The 22,794-nt window shown below is 55.0% G+C and overlaps 3 protein-coding genes across 3 annotated transcripts in view; 1 reads left to right on the top strand and 2 right to left on the bottom strand.

Moving 5' to 3' along the window:
* Window positions 1-2,242, top strand: part of LOC149522059 (E3 ubiquitin-protein ligase TRIM15-like) — a 10,672-nt gene extending 8,430 nt beyond the window's left edge. The window contains exons 6-7 of the mRNA XM_089770707.1: window positions 439-471; window positions 1,202-2,242. Coding sequence (XP_089626833.1) covers window positions 439-471; window positions 1,202-1,728 — 560 coding nt within the window. The 3' untranslated portion in view covers window positions 1,729-2,242. The remainder of the gene's footprint in view (window positions 1-438; window positions 472-1,201) is intronic.
* Window positions 1-22,794, bottom strand: part of LOC102445187 (zinc finger protein RFP-like) — a 397,132-nt gene that overhangs the window by 117,200 nt on the left and 257,138 nt on the right. The window lies entirely within an intron of this gene.
* On the bottom strand, window positions 2,098-22,794 carry LOC142823121 (uncharacterized). Its single transcript, XM_075913468.2, has 5 exons — window positions 22,693-22,794; window positions 7,435-7,604; window positions 6,585-6,887; window positions 6,060-6,101; window positions 2,098-3,639 (listed from the first exon to the last, which is right to left on the bottom strand). The coding sequence occupies exons 1-5, from the start codon at window positions 22,734-22,736 to the stop codon at window positions 3,581-3,583; spliced, it is 618 nt and encodes a 205-aa protein (XP_075769583.2). The 5' UTR covers window positions 22,737-22,794; the 3' UTR covers window positions 2,098-3,580.

Genomic DNA, 22,794 nt, shown 5'->3' with positions numbered 1-22,794 from the left:
ACGGGGCAGATTGAAGGCTCATCAGTGAAAACGTGTCTGGATGTCGGTCTGCCTGTGAGTTGTGTTTGGCTACCCAGCAATTCAACACCCCGCACTGGTCTGGGTCAGCAGCCTCCGGCTCACGGGGCTCAGACTACTGGAATGTTTAATGCCAGAGTTAATTTTTGGGTTTGGGATGAAGGAGCTTGGGTCTCAGATAGCCCAGGCTTCTGCCGCCCACTCCTCCTGCCTCCCACACCTTGACTCCAACTCCTGTATCCCCCAGACCCATAGGTCCCTGCCCTGAGCCCCTCCATAAGAACCCAGGCAACACTGGGGAAGTGTGCAACAACTTCATTGATTTGTTTGCTTTTCACTTTGCTTTTGTGCTAAAACGTTAACAAGTGACTCTGCTCATACACACGACACTGAATCTTTTTCACTCGTTTCTTCCTTTAGACACGCTGGCATCTGGGCAGCAGCTGAACAAAGGTAAATTTCTGGGATCAAAAAGGGGGGTGAAAACTTTCCTATGAAGTATGGTGGCTCATTGGCAGCAACACAGATCGGCTACGTCTTGACTGGCATGATTTTCCGAAAATGCTTTTAACGGAAAAGTTTTCTGTTAAAAGCATTTGTGGAAAAGCACGTCTAGATTGGCACGGACGCTTTTCCGCAAAAACGCTTTTTGCGGAAAAGCGTCCATGCCAATCTAGACGCGCTTTTGTGCAAAAAAGCCCCGATCGCCATTTTTTAAATGGGGCTTTTTTGCGCAAAACAAAACAGTCTAGACACAGCCATCAGGTTTTCTTTCTGTTTTGTTTTGACGGGAGCTGAACACTGTATTGGTGGCGGCTACCAAGATCTTTCCTTAAAACAGAGAAGTAGATTCTTTTCTCTGTCATAAGTTAGAATTTTTAAATACGGGTTGGATTAACCCAGGATGCTGGGGCAGAAGAGAGGGGGGAGCAGTGGATCACCAAGGAAATCAAAAAGTATAACAATGAGCTTTTTGGGAAATCTGAGAAGCCATCTCACCTCCTTTGCAGAACTTTTCATGTACGTGCATCACACCCCCGCCCACATTTTTACACTAGCAAATGCACGAGCGGTACAGTCAAGAAGAGGGAAATTCAGCACATGATAATCGACTGTTCTCTTTTATAAGTCATAAGAAAACATGTTAAAAATGTCAAAATGGGTTCGGATTCTCTCTCCCCAGCCGACGTGACTCTGGATCCAGACACGGCCCATCCCGAACTCGTCCTGTCGGAGGATCGGCGACATGTGAAATGGGGACCCAAACTGCAGCAACTCCCCGTCACCCCGGAGAGATTTGACACTGAGCGCTGTGTGCTGGGCCGGGAGGGGTTCACCTCGGGGAGACATTACTGGGAGGTGGAGGCGGAGCCATGGGGAGTCTGGGCTGTGGGGGTGGCCAGGGAGTCCGTGAGCAGGAAGGGAGGGGTCGGCTTTAGCCCTGAGCAGGGGGTCTGGGCTGTGCAGGGCCAAGGGGATCGGTGCTGGGCTCTCACTGCCCCTGGGCAGCTCATCGACTTGCCCGTGAATGGGGCACCCCGCAGGGTCCGGGTGTATCTGGACTATGAAGGGGGGCGTGTGGCACTTTACGATGCTGGTAGCGGGGAATCGATCTTCACGTTCCCGCCGGCCCCTTTCGCCGGGGAGAGAATCCGCCCCTTCTTCCTGTGTGCGGGACACGGGGTTTCCCTTTGCACTCGCCCAGCCTAGCAGCTCTCCCTGTGCTTCTCAGATGCCTCCTTTCCCCCCGCAAAATAGGCTTCTCTCTCCCCCTCCCTCCTCATCTCTCTGACCCTGCTGCGGCTCTCCCTTTAAATGTATTAAGAGCCGCCAGACCCTTAATACATTTAACAAGTAGGCGCTGCGAGAGGGACAGGGAGTGAACTGGGACAGCTGATTCCTGGCTCCTCCTAGCCCTGCTGCGCTTCTGTCTTTTAAATGTATTAACAGCCTGTAGATGCTTCTGGAGATGCACCGAATTAAAACCGAAATGTCCAGCCTCCGTCACATCAGAGTTGTTTTCCTGGGGTACAGCCTGTGTACAAACATAGTCATATTTCTTCTACATGTAACTCATCCTTCTTAATTTTGTAGACATCTCCTTGATTTGCAGCAATCAGTTTCTTGAATCTGAATTCTCTCTCAAGCTGGTTCTTGTTCAAGGGGGATTAATGCATGCTGTCGCTGCTGTGTGTTCATGTTATTAAAGTTGCCTGCAGTAGAATTGTGGGTCTCAATGAAAAGGTCCGTATTGTCTCTGACATGTTTGCAAATCAAAGTCTGAATAATGGGGCAAACCTCGGAGCTAGTTGAATTCTTTAGTGTAAATCCTGCTCTGTACCTGTCCCAGGCCTGCTTTTCAGGGGGGCTGAGTTCAATTCGTTATTTATCCATTCACAGCCGAGCGTGTTGCAGTGAAGCCCCAACTATTGTGATTTATTGCACAATCCCAAACTGTCCCCCAGTGCCAGGAGTCCCAGATATCCTCTGCCCAGCCAGCAAATCCGGCAGCTTCCCCTCGCCAGCCACTTGCCAACCAACAGCCACTTCGCAGGCACTGATCAGTGAAAATCTACCGTTGTCTAATTACACAAACCCGAACAGCCCTGCTCTGAGAGCCAACCCCTGCCCCGCCCCTTCTCTGAGGCCCCGCCCCCTCTCACTCCAGCTCATCTTTGTCGCTCAATCTCACCCACCCGCATTCGCTTCCCCTGGGCTGGGGTAGGGGTTTGGGGTGCCGGTTCTGGGCCTGGGCCGGCAGCGAGGGGTTCAGGCTGTGGGAGGGGTAAGGGCTCAGCTTGGGGGTGCAAGGTCTGGGTAGGGTTACCATTTCTCCAATTGGTCCAGGTCACTTTGAATGATGTCTCTCTCTTCCAAATCAGCGGCCACCCCTCCCAGCTTGGGATTGTCTGCAAACTTATTAAGCATCCTCGCTGTGCCAGTATCTAAATCGTGGATGAGGATCGAACAGAACCGGTCCCAGAACAGAGCCCTGTGGAGCCCCACAGGGCCAAGAACCATGACTAGCGACTCCCCTGAGCACAGTTTTAAAGAGAACAAAAGGCCGCGAGTCTCTCCTGTCAGCAACCACCTGCCCGGCCAGTCGGTGCGAGACTCGGGGAGCCGGGCGGCAGGTGGGGGACGGGGTCTCAGATGTCCAAAAGGATGGGCCAGGTCACCTATAGCTCCCAGCGCTCTTCCAGCCCCTGCTCTGTGGGAGCCCTCCCACCCCCACAGCTCCCCCAACACCCACCCGCCCTGCTGGGTGGGGCAGAGGGAGGGACGACACTGGAGAAGAGGAGGCAGAGGGAGGGGAGGGAGCAAAGGGGAGCCAGACTCCAAGTGTCTCACTGGCCTGACCCGACCGGCCGCAGGGAAGGCGACACACCAAGGGTGGTTATTGGCTGTCAGGAGGCCCGTGCGCTGCAGCAGCTGCTGAGGAGGTGGGCGTGTTACTGCTCAGGGCGGAGGAAGGCAAATGAAGAACTTTTCTTAGAGCTACACTCCTGCCAGTGACACGTCGTCTCAAGTCCAAAATTGGTTCCCGGGGAGAGATGCAAATCTACGTCCATCGGAGCAGGAGCAGGGCAGAAATCACACACCAGGGCCAGGCCGCTGCACCTGCATATCGAGAGAGCGGGGCATGAGAGCACAGGATGCACAGCTGGGTCCTGAAACCAAACCGGCCGGGATCTTGCTGGCCACAAGTTCCCTCATTTGTCTGGGCTTCTGTGGCCGCAAGGGGGCAGATGCTCCATAGATATGGAGGGGGAAATCCAGGCAGAGTGACCTGGGTTTGTTTTTTGCCATGGGCAAAGCTCTCATACTAGGTGGGACAGTCCCTGCCCCAGCTGGGATCAGGGCCCCGTTGTGCCGGGCGCTGCACAGACACAGCGAGAGACAGACCCTGCCCCAGCTGAGATCAGGGCCCCGTTGTGCCGGGCGCTGCACAGACACAGCGAGAGACAGACCCTGCCCCAGCTGGGATCAGGGCCCCGTTGTGCCGGGCGCTGCACAGACACAGCGAGAGACAGACCCTGCCCCAGCGGAGATCAGGGCCCCATTGTGCCGGGCGCTGCACAGACACAGCGAGAGACAGACCCTGCCCCAGCTGGGATCAGGGCCCCGTTGTGCCGGGCGCTGCACAGACACAGCGAGAGACAGTCCCTGTCCCAGCTGAGATCAGGGCCCCGTTGTGCCGGGTGCTGCACAGACACAGCGGGAGACAGTCCCTGCCCCAGCTGAGATCAGAGCCCTGTTGTGCCGGGCGCTGCACAGACACAGCGAGAGACAGACCCTGCCCCAGCTGAGACCAGGGCCCCGTTGTGCCGGGCGCTGCACAGACACAGCGAGAGACAGACCCTGCCCCAGCTGAGACCAGGGCCCCGTTGTGCCGGGCGCTGCACAGACACAGCGAGAGACAGTCCCTGCCCCAGCTGAGATCAGGGCCCCGTTGTGCCGGGCGCTGCACAGACACAGCGAGAGACAGACCCTGCCCCAGCTGAGATCAGGGCCCCGTTGTGCCGGGCGCTGCACAGACACAGCGAGAGACAGACCCTGCCCCAGCTGGGATCAGGGCCCCGTTGTGCCGGGCGCTGCACAGACACAGCGAGAGACAGTCCCTGTCCCAGCTGAGATCAGGGCCCCGTTGTGCCGGGTGCTGCACAGACACAGCGGGAGACAGTCCCTGCCCCAGCTGAGATCAGAGCCCTGTTGTGCCGGGCGCTGCACAGACACAGCGAGAGACAGACCCTGCCCCAGCTGAGACCAGGGCCCCGTTGTGCCGGGCGCTGCACAGACACAGCGAGAGACAGACCCTGCCCCAGCTGAGACCAGGGCCCCGTTGTGCCGGGCGCTGCACAGACACAGCGAGAGACAGTCCCTGCCCCAGCTGGGATCAGGGCCCCGCTGTGCCGGGCGCTGCACAGACACAGCGAGAGACAGACCCTGCCCCAGCTGAGACCAGGGCCCCGTTGTGCCGGGCGCTGCACAGACACAGCGAGAGACAGTCCCTGCCCCAGCTGGGATCAGGGCCCCGCTGTGCCGGGCGCTGCACAGACACAGCGAGAGACAGACCCTGCCCCAGCTGAGATCAGGGCCCCGTTGTGCCGGGCGCTGCACAGACACAGCGAGAGACAGTCCCTGCCCCAGCTGGGATCAGGGCCCCGTTGTGCCGGGCACTGCACAGACACAGCAAGAGACAGACCCTGCCCCAGCTGAGATCAGGGCCCCGTTGTGCCGGGTGCTGCACAGACACAGCGAGAGACAGTCCCTGCCCCAGCTGGGATCAGGGCCCCGTTGTGCCGGGCGCTGCACAGACACAGCGAGAGACAGTCCCTGCCCCAGCTGAGATCAGGGGCCCGTTGTGCCGGGCGCTGCACAGACACAGCGAGAGACAGTCCCTGCCCCAGCTGGGATCAGGGCCCCGTTGTGCCGGGCGCTGCACAGACACAGCGAGAGACAGTCCCTGCCCCAGCTGAGATCAGGGTCCTGTTGTGCCGGGCGCTGCACAGACACAGCGAGAGACAGTCCCTGTCCCAGCTGAGATCAGGGCCCCGTTGTGCCGGGCGCTGCACAGACACAGCGAGAGACCGTCACGTGCCCATTAATCCTGAGGTTGCACAGAGGCATGGTGTAAATTGCCCCACTCTGAACAGATACAGGATGGATTCCTCTCTTCACTTAACAGCTGAAAGGAATGGCAGCCCTGAGAGATTAAATGATTTCCCCCCAGACATTGGAAGGAGTCTAGAATAGAGCTGCGCATTGATCAATCTTCCCTCTATTTTTTTCTTCCCGTGTGAAGAATAAATTTTGTTCTGTGCACCAAGGCCAGTGTGAATGTGCACCACCAGCAGACACACAAACCTAGTTCTGAGAGCACTGCCAGTCAGCTGGGTGGCATTTGAACCTCTCCCAGGTGCCTGCCCAGGTGCTCAGCTTACTGGGAACGCGGGCATTGATCAAAGTGGCTTCATGGTAAAGCCAGACTTCTTCCCTCCCCTCTCCCGGTCTCCCTTCCTCCCTTAGCTTTCACTCACCCTTTCGATGGGCACTGCTGCAGGACGGGCTGTGAGGAGTATCTGGAAGGAGAGGAGAAGGAGCAGAGATGTCACCAGGCGGGGGCTATACCCCCGTGAGTTCACTAGGCTCCCGGCGTGTCTCGGCCAGGAGGGGGTGCTCTTGTGATGGAAGATCTCGACCTGCCTAGCACGGTGCCTGGATCTGGGGCTGTGGTGGAGAGCGGGGCGGATGTGGCAGGGGAAGGAAAGGACGAGTGAAAGGATTTCACGAGTGCGCAGCCTCTCTCGTGCCGCACGAGGGGCAGAGCACGTGTGGGGGGAATGCTGCAGGGCAGAGGCAGGTTACTGCATGGGCTAACACGGCTGGGCCCACGGTCCCTGGCCAGTTTGAGTCCCCTGCGAAATCTGCCCCCACCACGGAGATGGGTGTCTCTGGGGGTGGGCGGGGACCTTTTCACCCCCCGGTGTAGAGGGAAACCTCTGGCCTCCCCCCCCCACCAGGTGCGACACAGAGATGCAGGGAGCCCTGCCAGCAGGACTCACCCCCCATGCTGAGCTCAATGTGCGCCAGGCACTTCCCGTCCTGGTCTTGCAACACGTAATTCCCATAGGCCCCCGGGCCGACGTTCCCCATCCAGAAGGTGCCCTGCGAGACTGAGACATTCTCCTGGAATTCCTTGCTGAGTTCCATAGGTTTCCCCCCGACGAAGCTGTAGATGTGATCCCATTGGGCCGTTGACCCGTTCTGCATGCACAGGTCCAGGGTGGTCTCCGAGGTGTTGAGGGGGATGCTCACCGAGTCCCCTTTGGAGACACATCTGGACACGTGCGGGCACTTTTCAGGGCCTGAAGCAGCAAACACAGCTGTAATCGCTCGGGGGGGTGGGGGGAGCCAAGGACTGAGCTGGGATTGGGAGCAGCAGGAAGACGGAGGAGAACACAGCACAGCGGAGCGGGCACTGAGCTAGGACATAAGACTCGGGGGGTCCAGGCGGAGATCTGGGGAGGAGGAGTGGGGGCCTTGTGGGTTGGGGGGCGGGAGCCGGGAGTCAGGACTCCTGGGTTCTGCGGACTATAGGGGCTGATTCTGCGGCAGCCCCAGGGTGGAAGCTCCCCACTGCAAAAAGCAGCCACCGCTGACCGGTTGGGGGGGTTTGGGGAGAGGGATGGCACAGGGGTGGGAAGTGGGAGTGAGAGCAAAGTCCCAGGTGGAAGGGTGGAGGGGGCGGAGCCTTAGGGGAGTAGTGGGAAAGGGGTGGGGCCTCAGGAAAGGGCGGAGCCTCACAGAAAGGGGGTGGGGCCCCAGGTCAGAGCAACGGTGGAACACCCGCAGGGAAAACTTTCAAATCAGCGCCAAATCAGGGATGGGTGTGGTACCCGGCTTCCTCCTTACTTTGCTGTTTAGCCAGACACGGGATGCCAGAGAGAGCGCTGTCCGACATCAGGCTGAGCAGAAACCCCCAGAGGACTGTCATCCGGAAGCACCCAGCACTGGCATCAGGGGCCATGGGAGTCATAGCAGAGGATGGAAGCGCTGGAGTCTTCCAACCGGAGACACCGATCCTGCGCCAGGAGAAGCACAGAAATACCCTCATTAGACGCTAGATGGAGTGCGGAAGGAGGGAGAGAGACCGAATCTAGAAACGGGACATCTCTCTGGGGAGATCAAGACTCAGAGAAAGCAAGTCAAGCTACTGGGACCCCTTTCTGGCGAAATATTGATTGAAATGCAGATGATAAAATATGAAAAACCGAGGGGTTGACCTTTGAAAGACAGGAGTGCGTTAAACAATAGTGCGTCGAGACTATTGATATAGAGCAGTGTTCATAAAACTGTGTTTGAGGCAGTGGGAGGTGTACCACCGAGTTCAAAATGGCTGCCTTAAAGGGGCAGGCGACCTTTTTTTTTTTTCCTCAGTAACTTTCCCCCCAACTCTATTTTTTCTTTTTCTCAACAAAAAAATCCTTGGTGTTTCTCATTAAAAAAAATTATTGTTTGTTGTTCCTCGGTCTTCAAAAGTTTAAGAAACACTGGTATGGAGAAACTCTGCCAAGAACATAGGGGTGTGTCTAGACTGGCAAGTTTTTCCGCAAAAGCAGCTGGTTTTGCGGAAAACTTGCCAGCTGTCTACACTGACCACTTGAATTTGCGCAAGACCACTGACGATCTAATGTAAGATTGTCAGTGTTCTTGCACAAATACTATGCTGCTCCCGTTCGGGAAAAAGCCCTCTTGCACAAGAGGGCCAGTGTAGACAGCTCAGGACTGTTTTGCGCAAAAAAGCCCCAATGGCGAAAATGGCGATTGGGGCTTTCTTGCGCAAAACCGCGTCTAGCCTGGCACGGACGTTTTTCTGCAAAAATCACTAATGCACCCATACAACTATCAATTAAGTCTAGTGGAATTTGATTAGCAGGATGGGTCCAAAAGAGAGGCATACACAATACATAAATAATTGGTAGCTGACACTAGGACGACTACGTCAAGTCTCACTTTGCCATAGAAAGTCGGGGTAGAAAAAGAAATTGGTGGGAGGGATTGGATAAGGGGTCCCCACGACATTACTCGCTGCAACCCAAGAGGTGTCCTTCTGATCGGTGCGTTGTGGACACCTCTGCGCATGGGGAAGCCACGAGACCACGACTTCCCGTCTGGCAATCGTCTGACAATCGTAAGGGCTAAGCGGTGGAACTGTGTGTGTGATTTATTGAAGTAAGGACATGTATCTCTCTAGCCTGAAAATGAAGTATCTTGGGTATTTGTCCTCGGTATAGGTGTTATACTATGGTTTGGGCTAACTATCCTGTGTATCGAAACACAGCAGTGTCCCCTTGCACTGCTTTCCTCTACTATTCTTTGCATAATAAAGTTCACAAGAGTTTATCGGGGGACTGTGGTGTCAGCAGTGGGATGCAAACTGTACCCTGTGGATGGAGCTTCCAGCAGTGAGTGGCGAGGAGCAGTAGGAGGAAGGGGCTCGCAAGAGCCCGATGTGCTGGACACAGAGTGAACCTGGGAGCCGTGTTGGTGAGTCTACACCCCGGGAATGGGTGGGGAGATGGCCCCCACCCGACTGCTGAGGGAGAAAGCAACCCAGCTGATTGCCTGGCTGGAAGATATTGACCTGTCCAGGGGCCTAGATCCTGTCCCAGCAGTGAGCAGCCAGACATAAGAACATAAGAACGGCCATACTGGGTCAGACCAAAGGTCCATCTACCCCAGTATCCTGCCTGCCGACAGTGGCCAGCACCAGGTGCCCCAGAGAGGGTGGACCGAAGACAATGATCAAGCGATTTGTCTCCTGCCATCTCTCTCCAGCCTCTGACGAACAGAGGCCAAGGACACCATTTTATCCCCTGGCTAATAGCCTTTTATGGACCTAACCTCCATGAAATGATCTAGCTTCTCTTTAAACTCTGTTATAGTCCTAGCCTTCACAGCCTCCTCTGGCAAGGAGTTCCACAGGTTGACTACACGCTGTGTGAAGAAGAACTTTCTTTTATTAGTTTTAAACCTGCTCCCCATTCATTTCATTTGGTGTCCTCTAGTTCTTCTATTTAGGGAACTAATAAATAACTTTTCTTTATCGGCCCTCTCCACACCACTCATGATTTTATAGACCTCTATCATATCCCCCCTCAGTCTCCTCTTTTCTAAACTGAACCTCCCCTGGGAGCATCTCAGGCTCTCAGCCCGGACAGAGGGTTAGAGCCTACCAGAGAGATGCGGTGCCCAACAGGCCATGCGCTACTAGCCGCGGTTCATCCGGGGCGGGCCCAACCTGGCAGAGCTGCGGCAGCTGGAGATCGAGCTGCGGATGAAGGAATTGGAGGTACAGGACCGAAAGGAGGAACGCCAGGGCTGAGAGAGGCAGCGGCAGCATGAGCTGGCCATGGAGGAGCGGAGGAGCCAAGGGGGGTGGACACTTGGAAAAGCTCACGATGGCCCAATGTGAAAACATGGGGGACGTGGATGGGTTCTCCAGCTCCTCTGAGCAGGCCTGTGAACTGCACCTGATCCCCCTAGCGGACCGGCTGCGACTGCTCACCCCCTTGCTGGATCAGGGGGCCGCAGGGGGACTCAACCAGCTGGTGGATCCGCAGCCGGGTGATTCAGAACGGGTCAAGGAGACCCAGCTGCCCACGTTGGGGCTGACCCCCGAGACGTACAGGAGGAAGTTCCGGAGGGTGCAGAAGGGGCCGCGGGAGACCTCCGTGGACATGGCGTAATCCTGCCGCAAGTGGGCGTGCGGGGTCGGAGCCCAGACCGCAGGGGACCTGCTGATGATGCTGGAGCAGTTCTATGAAGCATCCACGCCCAGCCTGAGGCTGTGGCTCAAGGATCGGAAGCCAGAGGACCCCCAGGAAGCTGGGAGGCTGGCGGATGAGTTCACAGAGAGCCGGTCCGGGGGTGAACGGGAGTCCCGGAGAGAGGGAATCGCGCAGAGACCGGTTCTCGGCTGAGCGATGGAGAGAGTCACTTATGAGGCGAGCCCGAGAGACAAGGAGCAGCCGTCTGTGCCCCAGGGAACCAGCCAGGGCCCGGGCAGAGCCCGCAGGACCCAACTTGCCATCGGTGCGGGCAAAGAGGCCACAAAGGGCTCAGTGCACCAGGCACCCGGACATGTCCCAGGACCTGGGATCTCCCAGGGTTAACTGGCTGGGGCTGGCGGAAGGGCAGGCCGCCCCAGAGGCAGGGGCAGCTCAGAGCGGGGGGAAGGATGCCCAGTGCACCTCCCCCAGGAGATCTGACCCTCTGGAGGCCGGTTTCTCCGTGTACTGTGTGGGCCCGGGTGTATCTGAAATGGGGGGCCAAGGAGAACCCCAAGGAAGTGGGGGTGCACCCGCACTTCCCCACGGAGGTGCTGCTGGGGGGTGACCCAGAGGAGTGGCCAGATGGACCCCACAGGACCCTGGTCACCACCCGTCGCCAGAGCCAGCGAGGGGCTGGCGGCCCTGACCCAAAGAGGGCTCCCTGCCGGGGGCTCAGGGCCCCATCCCAGCAGACACAGGGTCCGGCCAGGCTGGGACTGCAGACCTAGGCAAGGGCGGGGGACAGGTCCCTGCTCCCGCTGCTGAATTCCAGGCTGGGGTGCAGGCGGATCCCTCCTTGCAGAGGCTGAGGGACCAGGCTGGTCTTGGCGCAGCTCAGGCCCTGGGGGGAGGTGGCCAGGAGAGATTCCGGTGGGAGAAGGGATTCCTGTTCCGGGAATGGCTTTCCCCAGGGAAGGTGGGGATAGGGGGTCCAGCGGTAGCTGGTACTTCCCCAACAGTATCCCCACAGGCTGTGTCTGGCCCACGACGTCCCATTTGCAGGGCACCGGGGGATCCGACGCACCCGGCTGCGGCTGCTCCAACACTTCTACTGGCCGGGGATCTTTGCGGCCGTTCAGCGGTCCGGCGACTCCTGCCAGAGGGGCAGGAAGGCCCAAGATGGGAGGAAAGCTGCTTGGAGGCCCCTACCCCGGAAAGAGGAGCTGCCCCGGAAATTCAAGCGGCCAGTGTAGTCAGCTGGCAAGTTTTTCCGGGAAAGCGGCTGATGTTCCGGAAAAATGGCGTCTAGACACAGTCCTCTTTGTTCTACGGGCTGGCGGAGTCTGTTCTTGCTGCTAAGGGGGGCTGTAGGACCCGCCGTCACACTGACTCCTCTCGTACCCAAAAGCCGAAACACCCAACAGCCCCCCCCACTCCTTTATGCCCCGCCCCACACCGTGATGGCCTCAGGACTGGACAATCCTCCAGCCGTGGGACTGCGGCAGAGGGAGATTTTCTCTGGGGAACCAGCTACTACCCCTTCTCTGTGCCCCACATGTCCCACGACTGCCTTTTTTCAGTTTCACAAACCTCGCCTCCCCCTAAACTCTCCCCCTCCCTTGCAGCTCTGGAGATGGAACAGAAAAAACAAAGACCGGTCGGAGAATTGGGGGGGGGGGAGGGTTTTCAGGGCCAGGGGTCCCCTACCTGTGTTTCCCGCAGAGGCTAGATCCGGAGAGCTCCCTGGACGGACACACTTCATGGGGAGCAAGGAGAGCTGAAAAGAAGCGGCCGTTTAGGCTGCGCGTCTTTATACCCAGGAAAGAGGAAACTCCTCTCTGCTGTGACTCTCTGCTTCCCCACCGCCCACTGCCAGAGATTCAGAGATTTCCAAATCAGATGAGACCGCTGAGCGCTCTGGACTTTGAAGAATTGACTCATGTTCACAAAAGTCTGGATTTAACACTTCCTTGGTAAACGTCTCCTGTGATTAATTGCCCCTCGCTCCTTCCCAGCTGGAAGGCTACGTCTAGACTGGCATGATTTTCCAGAAATGCTTTTCACGGAAAAGTTTTCCATTAAAAGCATTTTCGGAAAAGTGCATCTAGATTGGCACGGACGCTTTTCCGCAAAAGCACTTTTTGTGGAAAAGCATCCGTGCCAATCTAGATGCGCTTTTCCACAAAAAAGCCCCGATCGCCATTTTCACAATCGGGGCTTTTTTGCGGAAAACAAATCTCAGCTGTCTACACTGGCCCTTTTGCACAAAAGGGACTTTTGCCCGAACGGGAGCAGCATAGTATTTCCGCAAGAAGCACTGATTTCTTACAGTAGGAAGTCAGTGCTTTTGCAGAAATTCAAGCGGCCAGTGTAGACAGCTGGCAAGTTTTTCCGGAAAAGCGGCTGACTTTCTGGAAAAACTGGCCAGTCTAGACACAGCCAAAGTGTCTAGCTTCATCTGCCAGTCCTGGGATCATGCTCGGTGGGAGAGTCCCCAAATGTGATCCCTGGACCACCAGTGGTCCGCAAACCCCATTCACGTGGTCCCTGGCTAGCTCCCTCCAAGGTGCGTCCCTGCACGCAACAGAATGAAGTGCCACCATCTAATTAGTGAAGACCACTAATTAGGCACCTGGAGTTGGGATTTCCCTACACCCTCTCCTGGGGGTGTATACCCCCCCGAATTTCCCTACTCCCCCATTTTGTGAACTATGATGCCATACAGCCCACCTTCACCCTCACCCCTTATCATCCCTCACACCCCCGTAAATTCAAACACCCCCCTAATTTAAATTCCTGGGGAGGCTACTGGCCTGGACTTTGGAGCAGATGCACCTGGAAGGGGATGGGGTGGCTGGGGGGAGAAGGGGGCTTGTGGGAGGACTAGGAGGCAAGACGGAGGGTGCATCGTGGAATGAGTTGGGTGCTTTTATTGGCAGAACCATCAAATGTGAATGATTCACGTCTGTATCCAAAGTGCTTTACAGTTGTTAGCTGGTGGTACAAACAGCATGTGGAAAGGCCAGGAAGAGGTCTGTGGAGACGCTGAGCAGTTTTCAAGTGGACAAAAATAACCCAATTTGAGCACCACAGAGCTAGGTCTGTCTCTGCAAGTCTGAGGAGCAAATATGTCTCCCCACTACTTATCGCTTAGAATTTTCACCTTCTCTTCCTTAACTCTGCCCCGTCACTGGGCCATGAGGGACTCCACGCGTCCCACCAAGAGGGGGCAGAAATCTCTGGGCCTGGCCATTCAACAGGGTTCAGGGTTCCTGGCTGCCCCTTGGTGCTTTGATTCACTGCTGGAGTGCTGCACCGCATGCTCCGGTCACCTCTGAGGGCAGGCAGGGTGATCATGCCACGGTCCGGGCAGCGTTGAGGTCAGGCTGCCTCTGGCTCTGCCTCTTCCCCCGAGGCCCCGCCCCTTTCACATGTGACAGACCGGGCCGGGTCCGGGCACAGCTGAGGGCGTCCGCTCAGGGCAAATTGCTCAAAACCAGGGCTGCTTACAGCCCCAGACTGGAGACTTTTCCCAAACAGACCACACACCAGCCCCACCGAGCGCTCCAGCTGCCAATCCGGCCAGCAGGAAGCCTCACGAGCAAAACCCCTCAGACACCCCAGCTCTCCCTGTGCCCCGATCAGCCCCAGGCCTAACACAGAGGTGAGGGGTTCTAGAACCCAAACTCACCTACCCCGAATGGATCTTTCCAGTCCCAAAGAACCAGCCACAAATCCCCGGTCAATTTACACGTTAGCTCTCACCCACAAGATCACGCTGGGCCAATCCTTAAGAATCTAAAGGTTTATTAATGAAAGAAAGAAAAGGTGGAGAGAGGTTGTAAAGGAGAATATGTTACTTGCACCCGTCACCAAGTTCTTGATGCCGGCTCTTAGCAGAGATGTTACAAACTGCTGGCGTAGAAGTCTCTGGTGTGCATCCTATGTCAGGACGGGTCGACAGTCCTTCCCGGCTCGCTGTCCCTCGTAAGGCTGCATCTGGGAACCGTAGCAGAATTGAAGACAAGATGGAGTGCGCCTCATGGTGTTTTATGTCCATTCTTGGCACTTCCAAGCTGGAGCGGGTCACAGGGCCAGGTGACGTATCCCTGTGTCCCATGTCAGCAGCCTGAGATCTGACTGGTGTGCAGGTTTCCAGACGCATTTCTCAGTGTGTAGGGGCCACCTTGAGAGCCGTTGTCCTTGGGACCCTGCTAATTAGCACAGTCATTGACTGGACAATCCTTGACAACAGGCAGTCCAGGCCCATCGTTCTGACTCAGATGGAGAACATTCATAGTACAAGCACAGAGCCCATATTTATAACTCCATATACGTAGGCGTGCGCACGGGGTGTGCCAGGTGTGCCCAAGTACACCCTAATGTCTTGGGCTGGCTAGCGGCTGGTGGAGGAGGAGGGGGATTTGTGACAGGGGGTCGCAGCCCCTCACTTTAAATTCCCCGCGGCCATCTACAGGGCACTGTGGGGCAGAGAGAGTGCATGCATGGCGTCCTCAAATGCCGCGCACCAGGTGAGGGGGAGACCCCCGGGTGTGGCATGATGTCACAGCCCGGGACTTTAAAATAGCATGGCCCAGCTCCAGAACCAGCTGGGGCCTGACTTGAGGTGTCCTGGGGGCGCCTCTGCCCATCCCAGCAGCACCGTGTGGCGCCCCTGAGATGCCCCGGGGGCACCCCCACCCAGCCCAGCAGCACTGCACAGCACCCCAGGGGCACCCCGGGCTAGGGCCTGGCCGGCCTGTAGTTTGGGCCGGCTCAGACTCCAGCCCCGCACATTGGAAGGCAGAAGCTGAAGGTAAAGAAGGGGAGGGGAGCGGAGGGGAAGGGGGAAAAATAAGAGGAAGGGGTGGGAGAGGAAGGGGCTTGTGTTGAGGGGAGGGGGGCAGGTCAGGAGAAGAAAGGGGAAGGCACCAAGAGGCAGGGTGGAGGAGACACAAATGCCAGGGGGCCAAGTGCAGACAATGAGGAAAAGGGCAGGAGGGGAGGTGTCAATGGGAGGGGGGACAGGGTGATGCTGGGAGAGGAGAGGGGAAGGGCATTGGGAGCTAGAGGGGGAGGTGCTGGGAGAAGGCTTGAAAGAAGAGGTGGGCATGAGGAAAGTGGGATGGAGCAAGGCACGTGTAAGGGCACAGAGGGGCAGGAGGGGAATGGGGGCAGAGAGGGTGAGGGGGTGAGCATCAGGGAAAAAGGGGGCAGAGGCAGTAAGGGAAGGGGGAGGCACCAGGAGGGTGCAGGGCTAAGGGAAGGTGCAGGTGCCTGGGGATTCTGGGGGTGAAGCAGAAGGGCAGACACCTGCCGGGGAGGGACCAGCACCAGAGGAGAGAGGCAGGGCAGGTGTGTAGAGGGAGGGGTTAGGAGAGGGGATGAGGAGGGGTAGCTCACATGATCAGAGTGGGGCTACTGGAGGAGTGGGCACAGGGGGGAGAGAAGGGCTGGTGGAGGGGGGCAGGTCTCAGGAGGGCAGTGAGAAGGGCAGGAGTCAGGACAGCAGAGGAGGGTGAGGAGTTGGGGGTCAGCAGGCACCAGGGGAGCTGATGGAGGAAGGGGAGGAGACATGGCAGCAGAGGGGAAAGGGAGAGCTTTATAAGATATTTATTAATAACTTGGGTGCCACAGTGGCACATCCGAACAAGCCACATGAACTCAGTGCTGGTGCACAACACAAAATTCATTCTGCTCATGGGAGGAAACTCTTAGAGGGAACACTTCCCCCAGCCTCTCCACCCCCGAGTTAATGTCACACACAATTGGGTTAATACAATTGCAGGATAGTTGCATGAGGGGGATTTGGGGGGGGGGGGAGAATCTAATTCCTATTGGTAGGAGGATGGTGGGAAAAGTCCTTGGGGGGGGGGGTCACATGACACCTTTTACTTCTGGTCATGTGTCCATCTTGCCCGGAGAGTGTTACCGCCAGAGATGTGGCCAATGGGGGCTAGGGGCGTGGTTATCAGGGGCCAGGGGTGTGGCTAATGGGGGGGGTCAAAGTACATTTAAAAAACATTCTTTCGGTGCACACCCTAATGAAATGTGCTGCGCACGCCTATGTCCACATACAGACATCACACAAGAATACATCAGCAGCAGACATAGAATCAGCAGGACATAAGTTTTCATTTGACACCTCACATGGCCCCCTTTGTACAGACTTTGGGGCAAAAACCCCTTTCCCCCGGCCCCCGGCTGCAGCAACCATCTGGCTGCTCCCCTTAACATCCAATCACGTGACACCACTCACTGCCCCGCCTCTTCCACATGAGTCCCCACCCCTTCTGGGATGATGGAGTCAGCCCCCCTCCTCGTTCCCCCCACACAGAGGGTTACTTTTAAGGGCTGGGCTTCTCTGGGAAGCACTTGTCATCAGGGTGGGTGCCGAGAAAGGACCCCAATTCGTTTTAGCGAGAGGAGATCATTTAAAAAAGAAATCGCTGGGAAGCCACAGAGTTACGCAACAACGCACACCCGTCTGAGGCATCTGGCATGGCCCTCAGCCCCCTTCCTGCTGACTCACATCTAAGGCTGCGTTGTAGTCGTCAGTATTTTTAGTACAAACCGCAGATCTGCCGCAGGTCGTGACGTGTAAACAAAAGCAGCAATTCATGGGGCCTCTAATCTTTCCCCCCCCCAGCTGCGTGCAGAATAAATGTTGTTCTGTGCACTGGGGCGTGTGCAAATGTGCACCACCAACAGAAACACAAACCTTACGGTGAGCGCTCTAATCATTTGGACAACATTGGAATCTCTCCTCAGTGGGCAATTTATAGGAAGATGTGTCCGTGGCTTATTCTATATACCCCTGGCTAAAAATTGGGTGCAGGAGGGGTGGCCTGGGGGTGCAGTATGGGGAGCACAGCATCACCTGGCCCAGGAGAGATTCAAATGTGGACTAGTTGATTAGCAAAGCTGCCCACAGCAGGCAGCATGTGTTCTTACTGGTGGTGCACACGTGCACCACAGCAGGTGCAGAAAACAAAATTTATTCCACACATGTAAAAAATTAGAGGGAGGATTGCCAAGGATCACCGCTGGTTCAGGGAAGGTGTGGAGGGGGTGGCACATGGCCTGAGGAATCAGCAGGTACCACCCTGAGTTCGAAGGGGAAATCTTTGAGAATGCCGAAGGCCCAGCTGTCTGGGTCCCAGACATAGAGTAGACAGTGGGTTGATGTTTTCCATTTGAGGGGTTTGCAATCTTCCTTGTTCTGGGGAGAAGAAATGGAGGGGAGGGGCTGAACAAGTGCGCTACAAGCCAATCCCAAGAGCAGTGGTCCTTATAAACTGAGTGCTTGGGCACCAATTCAGAAGAGACTCCAATGCCACCCAGCTGATTCGCAGAGCACCCACTGCTGGGCATTTTGTATCTACTGGTGGTGCACATTGACACTTGCCTTGGTGCAGAGAACAAAATTTATTCCACACATGGACAGAAAAAATCCGCACGGGGATGGGAAAGAGGCGAGGGAACGTTGCGGGCTAGGACAACAGCTGCTGGTGGAAGAGGAAGCAGAAAAGAGGAAGGGCCGCGTCGATAAGACACTCAGATGGAATATTTTGATTGTTTTCCCGTTTGGACTCGTGCTCCGGAAAGGGATGGGCTTTCTGTTACGTCGGGCCGGCTGGTGCTTAGAGAGGCACGGCAAGGACATCACCCGAACGATGAGTCTGGGCTCTCTGATTGGATAGCAGCTCCTGATTTATTCCGGAGCAAGAGTGTGTACGTGAGGGGGGGTATATTAAAATCAGGGACATCTCTGGGGAAGGGGGGAGAGTGGGGCGTGGGGCAATTCCCCCCCAGTGCCCTAGTGCAGGGACCAGGACGATCCCCCACAGACCTTTCCTCTGCTTCCCTTCCCCCCACCTCCATTCCTGTCACATTTCTTCCCCCCTGCTCCACCCTCTCCCCCTCCTCTGAGCCGGGAGATCACTAGGGGCCAGATGGCGCGAGGTTCTCAGGCTGCCCCGGCTCCTGCCGCCAAGGTGACAAGGGGGGTGGGGATGGGGCGACCCCTCCTGCTGCCACCCCGTGCCCGGCCCATCCATAGGACAATTGAAGCATCCCCCCCCCCCCCCCAAGGCTTCTCCAAAGCAGGAAGCCTGCGGCAGTGCCCCCGAACCATTCTATGATCTCCGAGGAAAATAACTGTTCTGGGATGCGGTGGGGGGAGAAATTGCCCCCAGGTGGGCCAAACGGCGCCGGGAGCACCATCTGAAGGGAAACTGAGGCAGCGGGCCGGCCTGAAGCCAGCCGGGCTCGGTCCCTCTAACAGGTTCTGAAAGGAAAGCGGGAGTAAATCATCGACGAGCGGCGACTCGGGATACTTGGCTCTGCCACCGGCCCGCTGGGTGACAGTGGGCAGGCCACCGCCACCCGCCGTGCCTCAGTTTCCCCTCCTGTGGCAGGAGATGGTGACATCGCTTTCCTTGGTAAAGTGCTTTGAGATGCCCGGATGAAAAATGATAGATACTATCCGGGCGGTTCCCCATGCTGGCACTCCAAGTGCAGACGGCGGGTCCCCTCCAAAGACTTTAAATACCCGGCCTCTGAAGACTTCTTACAAAAACAACCTCCCCAGAGTCACAGATGCACTGACTCTGAAAGAGAGGCTGCCACCATCAAGTGATTTTTTTAAAGACCCCCCAAAAGCCAAGAAGGAACCCTTGAATCCCTTCTCCAGGGGTACTCCAAGGTCTTCTGCCACAAGGGTGCGTCTATGCGGCCGTTTTTCCGAAAAAACGTCAATTACATCCACACTGCGATTGCATTCTTTTGATAGAAAATCTAAAGAACAGAGGGGTTTTTTCTGACATTGGTAAACCTCTTTCTCTGAGGAAGAACGCCTTTTCCGAAAGAGCTCTTTCAAAAAAAGGCCTGTGTGGAGGCAGAAGAGGGAGTTTTTTCGGAAGAAGAGGAAGGAGGAAAAAGCACAGGTGCCCTATTGGCCACTCTGTCCATAGCAATCACAGCTGAAATGCGAGAGAGCATCCATTCAGTGTGGACGCTCTCTTTCGAAAAAGCAGGTCGCTTTTTTGATGCGCTTTGGCAGTGTGGACACTCGTTGGCTACGTCTAGACTCGCGGCTTCTCGCACAAGTACGGCTGTTCTTGTGCAAGAACCCACAGAGCATCCACACTGCCCGCCCGCTCTTGCGCAAGGAAATTTACAGTACAGTGTGGTAAGAAAGGGCTTCTTTTGCAAGCATTATGCTCTTTTTTAACAGGTGGAAGCCCTCTTGCACAGGTGCTCTTGCACAAGTGCTCTTGCACAAGAGGGCAGTGTGGATGCTCGACAGGGATTTCTTGCGCACAAAACCCTATGGCTAAAATGGCCATCAGAGCTGCCTTGCGCAAGAGAGCGTCCCCATGGCCATGGATGCTCTTGCGCAAAAGCACAGCTTGCTCATGGCAGTGTGGATGTGTTCTTGTGCAAACTTCTTGCACAAGAACCCTTGCACAAGATGTTCTTGTGCAAGAAGCCGCCAGTGTTGACATAACCTCTCAGAAGACTTTTTTTGGAAGATCTCTCCCGGAAAAGCTTCTTCTGAAAGAAGCCTGCAGTCTAGACCTACCCTAAGAGAGCTTGAAAAAAGAAACTAAAGAAAACACAGAAAACAAACTGTCTCTGCCAGACAGGGCAGATGGTCACACCAACCTCTTGTTACCTTCCAGGATGCAAGAACGAAATCATCGCCTTAAAAAATCAGCTTAACAAAACACGCAGATAGACTTGATAATGCAAACTTGGTTGCTAAGTGTTACAGGGCAACAAAGAAAAAAACAGATCAAAGCCTGAAGAAACTGTCTTTGTGGGTTGTAACTTATATATGATGAGTGGGGAAGACACAGGGAATTCACCCAGAGAAATGTAACCAAGTGACCAAAACAAAGAAAATCCCAGTCACAGCTAATTATATATTTTCCCCTTATTTACTTGCAATCGCTTCACAATCCAATCTGCTTCCCTGTCCTAAATTCTTTGGCAGCCTGATCGTCCTGGTTTTTGTGTAGTTCTATCTTCGGCCTTTAACTTAGAACTCGTAGCCAGCTTTCTATATACAATTCAGATGCCAAGTCTGTCACGTTGACATCCCTGGCTTTCTGTCTACCTCCCTGCTCAGCTGCCTGAGTTTAATCCTTTAGTCACCGGATACGAGCTAGGGATTGTTCTTATGACCATCACCATCTTGCGAAGGAAAAAAACTTTGTTTAAACAACAGCGTGAGGGTGCGACCATGAAATTAACTACGCCACAGCCATTCCTCTCGACAGATGCCGGGCGCTCGCCTCGAATAATCAGACAAAGAAACCAACCTCAGAAGATTGTGAAAGTAACAGAGTCCTGAGCTCAAAGCACAACACCCAGTCAGTGTCGGCACAACACAACCCTGGTATTAGTCATTGGGGTTCACCAGATGATACTCTCAAAACAGAACCATGAGTCTTTTTGAATGAGTCCACAATATTGATCAAAAAGGAGGCGGCACACGGAGGGGAGAGTGTGGCAGCCGAAATGACTCGGAACTCGCTTTCTGAGGTTGAGCACAAGTTGATGGTGTCTCAACTGACTGAGATTCTCAACCACACTGTGATGGATAAGAGGGCTGGCCAGCACCTGGTATCTAAGGGGTTAAAGGCGAGCTAGCAAGGGTGCTGGCAGGGGGGCAGAAGAACCAATGGGGATATGCTGCTGAATTGTATAAGTTACTTTGCCTGCTTTCTTTGTGCGGGAGCGTTAAACCAGGAATTGAGAGACACAGAATGATTTAAACCCAGGCAGGACTACCATGACTCCAAGGAATTCAGAGCATGGAAGTGGATTGAACCAGGAAGGAATTGCAACTAAATCCACATTTCCCTTTTATTTACCCATGATCCATTTACCCTGGTTCAGTCCACTTCCATGCCCCAATTTCCTTGGAGGCATGGTAGTCCTGCCTGGGTTTAAATTGTTCTGTCTCTCAATTCCTGGTTTAATGCCCCCCACAAAGAAAGCAGGCAAAAAAAATCGTATGCAATTCAAATTTCAGCACCATATCCCCATTGCTTCTTCTGGCTCCCCTGCCAACACCCTTGCTAGCTACCTGGGTTTAACTCCTTAGCCACTGGGAGCTGGACAGCCCCCCCCTCCTATCCATCACAGGGACTAAGAGATTTGCATGTCCGATTCCTATTGATTTTGTTTGTCCCATTCCTCCTGCCGATGGCTTTGCAACCTGCTGCTCAAATCTCCCCAGACATAACCACAACGAGGGAGAAAGCAACAGCAGCCAACAGGCCAGCTGCTGTTAAGAACACCAGCAAATGTTTCCTCCTTTGAGGCCGAAAAAATTGTTTTGCTGGGGGGTGAACTTCTGGCCCAGCTGAATTCAACAGCAAAACTCTCATCCTCTTGGATTTCTTGAGCCTATGGGGTGCACCAGATTGTGTTTAACTCGATTGATTGAAGGAGGGGAGGGCAGCAGCTTCTTTGGGCTGAGGCTTAGAGAGGAAGGGTTTTAACATTGCTGGATGTTTGCTATGATCTGCAGCCTTTCCCCAGCACCACACAGAGGGACGATTCTGGCAAGCTTTGGGGAGAAGAGATTTCCACCAGCGTGGACTTTGCACCATCCAAACAGGAGGCAATACTGTTTGGGGCAGAGAGAACCCCAAACAACTACTGGTTTGGGGACAGAACCAGGCCAAATCTCTTCCGAGTCCCTCCAGGGCCCCAAACCAACACTAAAACACTAGAACTAGAAGGAAACTCAAGAGTTCGAGTCCAGTCCCTTGCCCTCACAGCAGGACCAAGCACCATCTAGACTAGCATTTCTCAACCACTGGTACCCTTCGGGGAACTCGAGAGAAGTCTGGGGGAACGTTAAGACAATTGAAATTTGGAGAAAACTGAATTTTTGTTTGAAGTTTTACAGCGCTTGTACTTTTTACACCCAAAAATATCATCGCTCGCCTGGCTACGATTAAGTTGTTTAAACAAATGTGTTGCAATGGTAGAAATTGTATTTTGTATGTTTGAAAATTGTAGCTACTGGGGGTACTTATAATTTTTTTTAAAAGGGGGTACTTCCTAAAAAAAGGTTGAAAAACACTGCTCTAGACTGTCTGTCTAGAGATGTCTGTCTAACCCATGCTTAAATATCTCCAATGATGGAGATTCCACAACCTCCCTAGGCAATTTATTCCAGTGTTTAACCACCCTGACAGGTAGGAAGTTTTTCCTAATGTCCAATCTAAACCTCCCCTGCTGCAGTTTAAGCCCCTTGCTTAAGTAAAAGAGAAAAATAATCCAAAAGAAACTGGATCCACTGCTAGACACAGACACGGTGAAGGAAGGCAAAGAAAAGCTAATGATCAAATCCAATTGTTGGGTTTTCTTTTACCTTGTGCTGGTTGAAATTCCGACTGTTTGTGGATCAACTCGCATCTGCGTCCTCCATCCTACGGACACCGGAGGCTGCTTACATGCCAGCTCTTCGTCCGGC

This window comes from Pelodiscus sinensis, chromosome 19 (genome assembly GCF_052426305.1).
Source record: "Pelodiscus sinensis isolate ZL-2025 chromosome 19, ASM5242630v1, whole genome shotgun sequence".
In the NCBI taxonomy this organism is placed as follows: Eukaryota; Metazoa; Chordata; order Testudines; family Trionychidae; genus Pelodiscus; species Pelodiscus sinensis.
This window is presented reverse-complemented; position numbering and strand designations above follow the sequence as displayed.

Bases quoted from the DNA above. Each gene is read 5' to 3' on its own strand.
- LOC142823121 (XM_075913468.2), bottom strand. From the start codon at position 22,736: ATGCGAGTTGATCCACAAACAGTCGGAATTTCAACCAGCACAAG. The intron at 6,888-7,434 runs GTAAGGAGGAAG...TTGCTGCTTCAG, and splicing joins GTGTCTGGCTAAACAGCAAA to GCCCTGAAAAGTGCCCGCAC. The intron at 3,640-6,059 runs GTGAGTGAAAGC...CTCGATATGCAG, and splicing joins CAGCAGTGCCCATCGAAAGG to GTGCAGCGGCCTGGCCCTGG.